Source organism: Neophocaena asiaeorientalis, unplaced genomic scaffold (genome assembly GCF_003031525.2).
Source record: "Neophocaena asiaeorientalis asiaeorientalis breed wild unplaced genomic scaffold, Neophocaena_asiaeorientalis_V1.1 scaffold182, whole genome shotgun sequence".
In the NCBI taxonomy this organism is placed as follows: Eukaryota; Metazoa; Chordata; class Mammalia; order Artiodactyla; family Phocoenidae; genus Neophocaena; species Neophocaena asiaeorientalis.
In genome coordinates, this window is record NW_020174648.1 from 4,661,752 (window position 1) to 4,674,692 (window position 12,941).

At 37.6% G+C, this 12,941-nt stretch overlaps 1 protein-coding gene across 1 annotated transcript in view; it reads left to right on the top strand.

The window, feature by feature from the left end:
- The window catches only part of COP1 (COP1 E3 ubiquitin ligase), a 269,589-nt gene that overhangs the window by 52,086 nt on the left and 204,562 nt on the right, over nt 1-12,941 (top strand). Inside the window, 2 exon segments of the mRNA XM_024758830.1 lie at nt 586-662; nt 1,343-1,462. Coding sequence (XP_024614598.1) covers nt 586-662; nt 1,343-1,462 — 197 coding nt within the window.

A 12,941-nucleotide genomic window follows, 5' to 3' on the forward strand; every position in this document is an offset into this window, starting at 1 on the left:
GACTGGATTGGCTTAGGTTAGTCAAGATTCATACCATGGGGCCAGTGAAGGATCTAGCCTCTCTGAAAGTATGTGACAGTTGGCATTCTGACATTTGGGAAAAAATCCTATTTTTATTTTTAAAAAAGGTTAGAATGGTTTATGAATAGGTAACTGACAGTGTTTGCCATGATATTTATGGAAAAGTCACAAACAAAAAGAACAACAAATAAAAATCTTTAGTGCCTACCTCATAGAATCGGCCAGTTATCCTGTAGAGCATGGGATGATCTCATACAGTGAAGACTTGTCTTTCTCCAAGTGCTGATAGTGTCATCATTGAGACATGTAAGAGAAAGTACATATTCTGAAGAATTCTCCTCTCGTAGTAACAGTAGTGGTAATAATAGTAGTTGTAGTAGTAGTAGCTGCGGCAAAACTGTTTCTAATTTGAAATAAAATAAAAACTTAGCATTTTCTGCTTAGCATTTTTTAAGGTTTGGGACTTTTTAAAGTTAAATAGAATCCATCTAAACAGAACAATTGGATGATACATTTAATAAAAATATAGATTTTCTGTGCTTTTTGTTTTGTTTCTGTTTTCAGTGAATGAGCTCATTCTCAAACAGAAGCAAAGATTTGAGGAAAAGAGGTTCAAATTGGACCACTCAGTGAGTAGCACCGTATGTTTCAACTCTTATTACTATTTTTAATAAATCTCAATTTGCCGTTTTTATTGGTTTAATATTAATTAGGTATTAAAGCTTAGCATATTATTGATTTTTCTTAAAGGAGATTTAAGATTATTCTATTCAATAAAGAACTTTCTTACTTGCATTGTCTAAAATTTACTCTTATCTTTTGAAAGGTCTGGCGAGATTACATAGAGTCAGAGTTGGCTTGTAATACATTACATTTGAAGAATTATATGGCAGGGTGAAACTATGGGTGGTAATTTGAAAAAAAAGACTCTCAGTTTAAGAGGATTAGCCCAAATTATTGAAGCAAATGAGCTTAAATTAATACCTTACCAAATACAAAGTTGCAGATATGGTTAGACAAGTAATTAAAATCCAGGCACTTATTTTGAAGAGAATTATACCTTTAGAGATGCTGACTTAACATGTCTTAAATATGCCTTTCATATCCATTGTTTACATTTACTTAGGGGAGAAATAGTGATTAAATTATAATTAGAAGGCATTGGGGAGCCACTAGCTGGGGAAGGAATAGGTTGGAATGTCGTAGTTTATTTTTGATATGTTATCTAATAAGCATATTAGGAAGTAGCAAACATTAATTTTGACTCTCTAAAACAATTGTCTTAGGAAGTTGTTGTGTTTCTTCTTTTCTTTGTTTTTAGAATGGCCACAGGTGGCAAATATTTCAGGATTTGTTGGGAACTGACCAAGATAATCTTGATTTGGCCAATGTCAACCTCATGTTGGAGTTACTAGTGCAGAAGAAGAAACAACTGGAAGCAGTAAGTGGCCCCTGAACTTAAAAAAATTTTGTTTTAAATGGTGCTCTGTCAGTTGCATTGAAAAAGATCTAGAAATGTTTAAAAATAATAGGGTAGGATTACTCAGTCCATCCAGTTTTTTTCAATAAGAAACATCTGCAAGCTACCACTTCTAACAGGTTCCCCTGTTTCAATTCAAAGAAAGAACAAATTCCTTATAATACAACCTACTGGCAATGGCCAGTTTGTATTAACAAAAGCTGAATGTTAAGATCATGAGAAAGTACAGTTTCATTTTAAAAGGGAACAATTACATTGGTTATTTTTTCTTCTAGTGAATCTTCCCCTCTTCACATGTGGGATTTGGAGGAGAAAACAGTGATTATTTCTACCTACATAAAATCCTTCCAGCAGGTGTTGATTGGCAGTAGCAGCAGTCTGTGGCTTAACTAAGGGTATTTAGAAAGGTGGGGACTGGAAAGAAATTATATCCTGTTTCATGTAATGGAATCTAAATAAATGAAAAATTACATTTATTTCTGGTAAATAAATGTAAACAATATAAAATGGGAATTTGCATGTGTTCATTAGGAATTGAGTATGCTTCATTATAAAGAATATATACCTTAGCACAAGCAAATACCCACTCTGACCTAGCTTAAACATAAAGGGGGTATAAATTGACAGAATAAGGGACTGAGTAGCTTACACACATAAAAAGGAAGAGCTTAACAACCAAATGTTGGGAAGATTGGAACCGTCACTTCTCTGGAGACTATATGCAAATGAAATCAGATACTTGAATGTTGTTGGGAGTTTTTCTTTTTTACTTTTCATGACTGTTTCTTTAGGACAGGTCTGATTTTCTTTTCTCGGATTTTTTATTATGTGGTGGATAATGTGGTTACCTGTACTTCCTCATTTATATTTATGTTTTTTTGATCAAAGAAGAAAAAGAGCTTTGTAGCTTGATTTTAAAAAATTCTGTGGATAGATTCTGATTAACATAGCCTGGATCTGGATACCACTTAATAGAATGAGAATCTCTTAGTAGGAGAAAGGAGTAGGTGAGGTTGAGCTGATCAAAATGAGTCTACCATGCTGTGGCTTTTTTGTGGTGGGAATTTCTCCTGTGTTTTTGGTGGGGGGATGGGGGGACTTTAATTGATTTTTTTCTTTCAGTTTTGTTGAGATGTAATTGATGTATAGCACTGTGTAAGTTTAAGGTATACAGCATAATGACTTGATGCATATATTGTGAAAGATTACCACAGTAAATTTACTTAACATATATCATCTCATATAAATACAAGAAAAAAGAGGAAGAAAATGTTTTTTTCCTTGTGATGAGAACTTTTAGGATTTACTCTCTTAGCAACTTTCAAATATACTTTCCAGCAGTGTTAACTATAGTCATCATGTTGTATGTCATATCCTCAGTACTTATTTATCTTAAAACTGGAAGTTTGTGCTTCTTGACCTTCATTCAATTCCCCCATCCCCTGCTTCTAGTAACCACAAATCTGATCTTTTTCTGTGAACTTGGTGTTTTTAGTTTTTTTGTTTTCTTCTTTTAAGCTTCCACATGTTAGTGAGATCATGTAGTGCTTTTCTCTCTTTCTGACTTATTTCATTTATACTGCTCATAAAGTCCATCCATGATTGTCACAAGTGGCAGAATTTCCTTCTTTTTTATGGCTGTATAGTATTCCATTGTATATATACCACATCTTTATCCAATCATGCATTGATGGACACTTAGGTTATTAACATATCTTGGAAATTGTAAATAATGCTGCATGAACATGAGGGTGCAGATATTGCTCTGACATAGCAATTTAATTTCCTTTGGATATATACCCAGAAATGGGATTGATGGATCATATGGTAGTTTAATTTTTTTAGGAACCTCCATACTGTTTTCCATAGTGGCTATACCAATTTACATTCCCACCAGCAGTGCACAAGGGTTTCTTTTCCTCCACATCCTCACCAGCATTTGTTCTTTCTTGTCTTTTGGATGGTGGCCATTGTGACCTGTGTGACGTGATGTCTCCTTGTGGGTTTTTTTTTTTTTCGCAGTATGCGGGCCTCTCACTGTTGTGGCCTCACCCGTTGCAGAGCACAGGCTCCGGACATGCAGGCTCAGTGGCCATAGCTCACGGGCCCAGCTGCTCCGTGGCATGTGGGATCTTCCCGGACCGGGGCACGAACCTGTGTCCCCTGCATCGGCAGGCGGACTCTCAACCACTGCGCCGCCAGGGAATCCCCCTCCTTGTGGTCTTGATTTCTATTTCCCTAATGATTTGTGAGGTTGAACACCTTTTCATGTACCTGTTGATCATTTGAATGTCTTATTTGGAAAATCCTTTGCCCATTTTTAAATTGGATTATTTGGGGGGTTTTTTGCTATTGAATTATATGAATTCTTTATTATATACAGTATTTTGGATATTAACCTCTTATCAGATATATGATCTGCAAATATTTTCTCCCGTTGCATTGGTCGCATTTTCACTTTGTTGATCATTTCCTTGGTTGTGCAGAAGCTTGTATGTTTGATATAGTCATACTTGTTTATTTTTGATTTTTTTGCTTTTGCTTTAGGTGTCATATCCCAAAAATTGTTGCCAAGACTCTCCTATGATTTTAAACATAGTTTTCTATTAGCATCTACTGTGTGCTAGATGTTGTGTTAAGGGTAGTGGAAAAGACAGGATTCTGCTATGTCATGTATGTGTGTGTGTGTGTGTGTGTGTGTGTGTGTGTGTGTTGGGGGGGATAGGGTGGAGTAGCTGAGGAGATAAACTAAAGTAACTATTTTCACATAGTGATAAGTGATATAAAAATACTTCTCTATGATAGACTGAACAAACAGTCTTGCTCCCTTAATGCTATTAAAATGACAGTAGAGAGGAACTTCAAGATGGTGGAAGAATAAGGCGTGGAGATCACGTTCTTCCCCACAGATACATCAGAAATACATCTACATGTGGAACAACTCCTACAGAACACCTACTGAATGCTGGCAGAAGACCCCAGACCTCCCAAAAGGCAAGAAACTCCCCCACGTACCTGGGTAGGGCAAAAGAAAAAAGAAGAAACAGAAACAAAAGAATAGGGATGGGACCTGCACAGCAGGAGGGAGCTGTGAAGGAGGAAAGGTTTCCACACACTAGAAGCCCCTTCGTGGGCGGAGACTGTGGGTGGCGGAGGGGGGATGCTTCGGAGCCATGGAGGAGAGCACAGCAACAGGGGTGCAGAGGGAAAAGCGGAGAGATTCCCGCACAGAGGATCGGTGCCAACCAGCACTCACCAGCCCAAGAAGCTTGTCTGCTCAACCCGGGATGGTGGGAGTTGAGAGCTGAGGCTCCGGCTTCGGTCGGATCCCAGGGAGAGGACTGGGGTTGGCTGTGTGAACACAGCCTGAAGGGGGCTAGTGTGCCATGGCTAGCCGGGAGGGAGTCCTGGAAAAGGTCTGGACCTGCCTAAGAGGCAAGAGACTTTTTCTTGCCTCTTGGTTTCCTGGTACACGAGGAGAGGGAATTAAGAGCTCCACTTAAAGGAGCTCCAGAGATGGGCGCGAGCCGTGGCTAAAAGTGCGGAACCCAGAGACGGGGATGAGAGGCTAAGGCTGCTGCTGCAGCCCCCAAGAAGCCTGTGTGCAAGCACACCTGTGCAGCAAGCCACTGCCAGGGTCCTGTGATCAAGGGACAGCTTCCCTGGGAGAACACACGGTATGTCTCAGGCTGGTGCAACGTCATGTTGGTCTCTGCCGCTGCAGGCTTGCCCCACATTCCATACGCCTCCCTCCCCCCAGCCTGAGAGAGCCAGAGACCCCGAATCAGCTGCTCCTTTAACCCTGTCCTGTCTGAGCGGGGAACAGGCACCCTCAGGCGACTTACACGCAGAGGCGGGGCCAAATCCAAACCTGAAACACAGGAGCAGTGCGAACAAAGAAGAGAAAGGGAAATTTCTCCCAGCAGCCTCAGGAGCAATGGATTAAATCTCCACAATCAACTTGATGTACCCTGCATCTGTGGAATACCTGAATAGACAACAAATCATCCCAAATAGAGCAGGTGGACTTTGGGAGCAGCGAGATATATATATATATATATATTTGTGTGTGTGTGTGAGTGTGTATGCATATGCTTCTGTGTGTGATTTTGTCTGTATAGCTTTCTTTTTACCATTTGTCCTAGGGTTCTGTCTGTCCCTTTTTTTTTAAGTATAGATTTTAGCACTTGTTATCATTGGTGGATTTGTTTTTTGGTTTGGTTGCTCCCTTCTTTCTTTTTTTTATTACTTTTTAAATCTTTTTTGATAATTATTTTTTATTTTAATAAATTTATTTTCTTATTTCATTTTATTTTATTTCATTTCATTTTATTTTATTTCATTTCATTTCATCATCTTTCTTTCTTTTTTTCTCCCTTTTAATCTGAGCCATGTGGATGACAGGATGTTGGTGCTCCAGCCAGGCGTCAGGGATGTGCCTCTGAGGTGGGAGAGCCAAGTTCAACACATTGGTCCACCGGAGACCTCCCAGCTCCACATAATATCAAACGGTGAAAATCTCCCAGAAATCTCAGTCTCAACGGCAAGACCTAGCTCCACTCAATGACCAGTAAGCTACAGTGCTGGACACCCTATGCCAAAAAACTAGCAAGACAGGAACACAGCCCCACCCATTAACAGAGAGGCTGCCTAAAATCATAAGGTCACAGACACCCCAAAACACACCACCAGATGTGGACCTGCCCACCAGAAAGAGAAGATCCAGCCTCATCCACCAGAACACAGGCACTAGTCTCTTCCTCCAGGAAGCACGACCCACTGAACCAACCTTAGCCACTGGAGGAGGACACCAAAAACAATGAGAACTACGAACCTGCAGCCTGCGAAAAGGAGACTCCAAACACAGTAAGTTAAGCAAAATGAGAAGACAGAGAAAAACACAGCAGATGAAGGAGCAAGGTAAAAACCCACCAGACCTAACAAATGAAGAGGAAATAAGCAGTCTACCTGAAAAAGAATTCAGAATAATGGTAGTAAAGATGATCCAAAATCGTGGAAATAGAATGGAGGAAATACAAGAAATGTTTAACAAGGACCTAGAAGAACTAAAGAGCAAACAAACAGTGATGAAGAACACAATAAATGAAATTAAAAATACTCTAGAAGGAATCAATGGCAGAATAACTGAGGCAAAAGAACGGATAAGTGACCTGGAAGATAAAGTAGTGAAAATAACTACTACAGAGCTGAATAAAGAAAAAAGAATGAAAAGAATTGAGGACAGTCTCATAGACCTCTGGGAGAACATTAAATGCACCAACAATCGAATTATAGGGGTCCCAGAAGAAGAAGAGAAAAAGAAAGGGACTGAGAAATTATTTGAAGAGATTGTAGTTGAAAACTTCCCTGATATGGGAAAGGAAATAGTTAATCAAGTCCAGGAAGCACAGAGAGTCCCATACAGGATAAATCCAAGGAGAAACAGGCCAAGACGCATTAATCAAACTATAAAAAATTAAATACAAAGAAAAAATATTAAAAGCAGCAAGGGAAAAACAACAAACAACATACAAGGCAATCTTCATAAGGTTAACAGCTGCTGTTTCAGCAGACACTCTGCAAGCCAGAAGGGAGTGGCAGGACATTTTAAAGTGATGAAAGAGAAAAACCTACAACCAAGATTTCTCTACCCAGCATGGATCTCATTCAGATTTGATGGAGAAATTAAAACCTTTACAGACAAGCAAAAGCTGAGAGAGTTCAGTACCACCAAACCAGCTTTAAAACAAATGCTAAAGGAACTTCTCTAGGCAGGAAACACAAGAGAAGGAAAAGATGTACAATAACAAACCCAAAACAATTAAGAAAATGGTAATAGAAGCATATATATTGATAATTACCTTAAATGTAGATGGATTAAATGATCCAACCAAAAAACATAGACTGGCTGAATGGATACAAAAAAAGGACCCATATATATGCTGTCTACCAGAGACCCACTTCAGACCTGGGGACACATACAGACTGAAAGTGAGGGGATGGAAAAAGATATTCCATGCAAATGGAAATCAAAAGAAAGCTGGATTAGCAATCCTCATATCAGACAAAATAGACTTTAAAACAAAGACTATTATAAGAGCCAAAGAAGGACACTACATAATAATCAAGGGATCAATCCAAGAAGAAGATATAACAATTGTAAATATTTATGCACCCAACATAGGAGCACCTCAATACATAAGGCAAATATTAACAGCCATAAAAGGGGACATTAACAGTAACACAATCATAGTAGGGGACTTTAACACCCCACTTTCATCAATGGACAGATCATCCAAAATGAAAATAAACAAGGAAACATAATCTTTAAATGATACATTAAACAAGATGGACTTAATTGAAATTTATAGGACATTCCATCCAAAAGCAACAGAATACACTTCCTTCTCAAGTGCTCATGGAAAATTCTCCAGGATAGATAATATCTTGGGTCACAAATCAAGCCTTGGTAAATGTAAGAAAATTGAAGTTGCATCCAGTATCTTTTCTGACCACAACGCTATGAGACGGGATATCAATTACAGGAAAACATCTGTAAAAAGTGCAAACACATGGAGGCCAAGCAATACACTACTTAATAACAAAGAAATCACTGAATAAACCAAAGAGGAAATCAAAAAATACGTAGAAACAAATGACAATGAAATCACAGTGACTCAAAACCTATGGGATGCAGCAAAAGCAGTTATAAGAGGGAAGTTTATAGCAATACAATCCTACCTTAAGAAACAAGAAACATCTCAAATAAACAACCTAACCTTATAGCTAAAGAAATTAGAGAAAGAAGAGCAAAAAAAGCCCCAATGTTAGCAGAGGGAAATAAATCATAAAGATCAGATTAGAAATAAATGAAAAAGAAATGAAGGAAACGATGGCAAAGATCAATAAAACTAAAAGCCGGTTCTTTGAGAAGATAAACAAAATTTATAAACCATTAGCCAGACTCATCAAGAAAAAAAGGGAGAAGACTCAAATCAATAGAATTACAAATGAAAATGGAGAAGTAACAACTGACACTGCAGGAATACAAAGGATCATGAGAGATTACTACAAGCAGCTGTATGCCAATAAAATGGACAACCTGGAAGAAATGGACAAATCCTTAGAAATGCACAACCTTCCAAGAATGAACCAGGAAGAAATAGAATATATGAGCAGACCAGTCATAAGCACGGAAATTGAAACTGTGATTAAAAATCTTCCAACAAACAAAAGCCCAGGACCAGATGGCTTCACAGGCGAATTCTATCAAACATTTAGAGAAAAGCTAACACTTATACTTCTCAAATTCTTCCAAAATATAGCAGAGGGAGAAACACTCTCAAACTCATTCTACAAGGCCACCATCACTCTGACACGAAAACCAGACACAGATGTCACAAACAAAGAAAACTACAGGCCAATATCACTGTTGAACATAGATGCAAAATCCTCAAGAAAATACCAGCAAAACAGCACATTAAAAGGATCATACACTATGATCAAGTGGGGTTTATCCCAGGAATGCCAGGATTCTTCAATATACGCAAATTACTCAATGTGATACACCATATTAACAAATTGAAGGAGAAAAATCATATGATCATCTCAGTAGATGCAGAGAAAGGTTTTGACAGAATTCAACACCCGTTTATGATAACCCTCTGGAAAGTGGGCATAGAGAGGACTTACCTCAACATAATAAAGGCCATATATGACAATCCCACAGTCAACATCGTCCTCAATGGTGAAAAACTGAAGCCATTTCTACTAAGATAGGAATAAGACAAGGTTGCCCACTCTCACCACTGTTACTCAACATAGTTTTGGAAGTCTTAGCCACAGCAATCAGTGAAGAAAAAGAAATAAAAGGAGTCTAAATCGGAAAAGAAGAAGTAAAGCTGTCTCTGTGTGCAGATGACATGATACTATACATAGAGAATCCTAAAGATGCTACCAGAAAACTACTAGAGCTAATCAATGAATTTGGTAAAGTAAGAGGATACAAAATTAATGCACAGAAATCTCTTGCATTCCTATGCAGTAATGAAAAATCTGAAAGTGAAATTAAGAAAACACTCCCATTTACCATTGCAACAAAAAGAATAAAATACCTAGGAATAAACCTACCTAAGGAGACAAAAGACCTGTATGCAGAAAACTATAAGACACTGATGAAAGAAATTAAAGATGATACTAATAGGTGGCGAGGTATACCATGTTTGTGGACTGGAAGAATCAACATTGTGAAAATGACTATACTACCAAAAGGAATCTACACCTTTAGTGCAATCCCTGTCAAATTACCAATGGCATTTTTCACAGAACTAGAGCAAAAAATTTCACAAATTGTATGGAAGCACAAAAGACCCCGAATTGCCAAAGCAATCTTTAGAAAGAAAAACGGAGCTGGAGGAATCAGGCTCCTGGACTTCAGACTATACCTCAAAGCTACAGTAATCAAGACAGTATGGTACTGGCACAAAAACAGAAATATAGATCAATAGAACAGGATAGAGAGCTCAGAGATAAACCCATGCACATATGGTCACCTTATCTTTGATAAAGGAGGCAGGAATATACAATGGACAAAAGACAGCCTCTTCAATAAGTGGTGCTGGGAAAACTGGGCAGCTACATGTAAAAGAATGAAATTAGAACACTGCCTAAAACCATACACAAAAGTAAACTCAAAATGAATTAAAGATCTAAATGTATGGCCAGAGAGACACTATCAAACTCCTAGAGGAAAACAAAGACAGAACACTTTATGACATAAATCACAGCAAGATCCTTTTTGACCCACCTCTTAGAGAAATGGAGATAAAAACAAAAATAAACAAATGGGACCTAATGAAACTTAAAAGCTTTTGCACAACAAAGGAAACCATAAACGAGGTGAAAAGACAACCCTCAGAATGGGAGAATATATTTGTAAATGAAGCAGCTGACAAAGGATTAATCTCCAAAATTTACAAGCAGCTCATGCAGCTCAATATCAAAAAAACAAACAACCGAATCCAAAAATGGGCAGCAGATGTTAATAGACATTTGTCCAAAGAAGATTGCCAACAAACACATGAAAGAAGCTCAACATCATTAATCATTAGAGAAGTGCAAATCAAAACTACAATGAGATATCATCTCACACTGGTCAGAATGGCCATCATCAAAAAAATGTACAAACAACAAATGCTGGAGAGGGAGTAGAGAAAGGGGAACCCTCTTGCACTGTTGGTGGGAATGTAAATTGATACAGCCAGTATGGAGAACCGTATGGAGGTTCCTTAAAAAAGTAAAAATAGAACTACCATATTACCCAGCAATCACACTTCTGGGTATATACCCTGAAAAAACCATAATTCAAAAAAGAGTCATGTACCACAATGTTCATTGCAGCTCTATTTAGAATATCCAGCATATGGAAGCAACCTAAGTGTCTATCGACAGATGAATGGATGAAGAAGATGTGGCACATATATACAATGGGATATTACTCAGCCATAAAAAGAAACGAAATTGAGTTATTTGTAGTGAGGTGGATGGACCTGGAGTCTGTCATACAGGGTGAAGTAAGTCAGAAGGAGAAAAACCAATACTGTATGCTAACAGATATATATGGAATCTAAAAAAAAAAAAAAAAAAAGGTCATGAAGAACCTAGGGGCAACACTGGAATAAAGATGCAGATGTAGTAGAGAATGGACTTGAGGACACAGGGAGGGGGAAGGGTAACCTGGGACAAAATGAGAGAGTGGCATGGACATATATACACTACCAAATGTAAAACCGATAGCTAGTCGGATGTAGCTGCATAGCACAGGGAGATCAGCTCGGTGACTTGTGGCCACCTAGAGGGGTGGGATAGGGAAGGTGGGAGAGAGGGAGATGCAAGAGGGAAGAGGTATGGTGATATATGTATATGTATAACTGATTTACTTTGTTATAAAGCAGAAACTAACACACCATTGTAAAGCAGTTATACTCCAATAGAGATGTTAAAAAGAAAATAAAATGACAGTAAAGGTAGTTTTAAAAGGCCAAAGAATGGGAGAAGAGACAATGGCAGCAATGGATGAAAAGTAATAGATTAAGACATCTGAGAAAGCTGAGCCAGCAGTGAGGAAGAGCTAGGAAGGAACCCTTTTTATATTGTTAAACAAAGGCCTTGGAATTGGTAGCATGAGATAGCTCATACAGCAAAGGCTGAAAACAGGATGATTTGTTGAGGATCTGATTAGGAAGCAGTTGGATTCTCTGATCCCTTCCTGTACAACTCATAGCAAATGATTCTCCCTTTTCTACAGTAGAAAACAGTAGAATTTTTTTTCCGTGGTGGTGGTTAAAGAGAGACTTTCTGGACTATTGCACCACAGGCTCACTTAAGGGTGTGTATGGGCTATTTACTGAAGATAGGTAAGTTTACATACTGAACGTGAGAGCTGTTAACCTTATTCCCCCTTTGACGTGTCAACATTAATCTTTGCATGCTTTTTTTGTCTCTGTCTTAGAATTGAGGAAGTACAGGTATCTTAGTTTTAGAACTCAGATCTTTTCTGTTATTTTTTGATGAGGGAGCCAGTTCAGAAGCAAACTTCCTGTCATAGGTATTATAGCATTTTTCATTATTGTTTTCCTGTTTTACTTTGCGTTATTATTTAACTTGATGAATATTTCTAACATACAGGAAAGTACAGAAAATAATGAGACTCTTGATTTATCTTGCAGTTATAATAAATAGTAACACTTTACCATATTTGTCTTAGGTCTGCCTTTTGAGAATTAAATATTTTTTTATACTTAAAACCCTCTCATCTCATTCCATTCTCTCAGAGTAACCACCATATGAAGTTGGGAAGGATCCTTCTCAAGCGTGTATAAGCTTTTTTTAAACATATACTTGTATCTACAACTGAATATAAAATATTGTTTGTATAATTTAGAATTTTATATAAAGAGTTTCAAACTGTAGTTATCTTTTTGACCTATGCCTTTTTGTTTACTTTTTGAGGTTCCTGCTGATAATTGTAGATCTAGTTTAATTATTTTAACTTCTCTATAGTAATCCATTGCATGAACATTTCTATTCCCCTGTTGATGGACATTTAAGTTGCTCTGAATTCATAATTGTGAGTGTCAGTACTGCATTTAGTATTGTTATTCATGTCTCCTTGTGCTCATATATATATATATATATATACTTAGTGATTTAAGGAGTGGAATTGCTTTTCATAGGGTTTGAATGCCCATTTTAACCATATTAAATATTGCCATATTGCTCTTCTGTGGGTTTGTACCATATCGACACTTGGTATTTTTTTTTTTAGTTTCTGCCAGTCTGATAGTTGTCAGATGCTTCTGTTTGTGTATGTGTGTGTTTTGTTTTGTCATTTTGTATTTTTTGTATTTCTGTGATTACTAGCGAAGAGAGTTTCTTCATT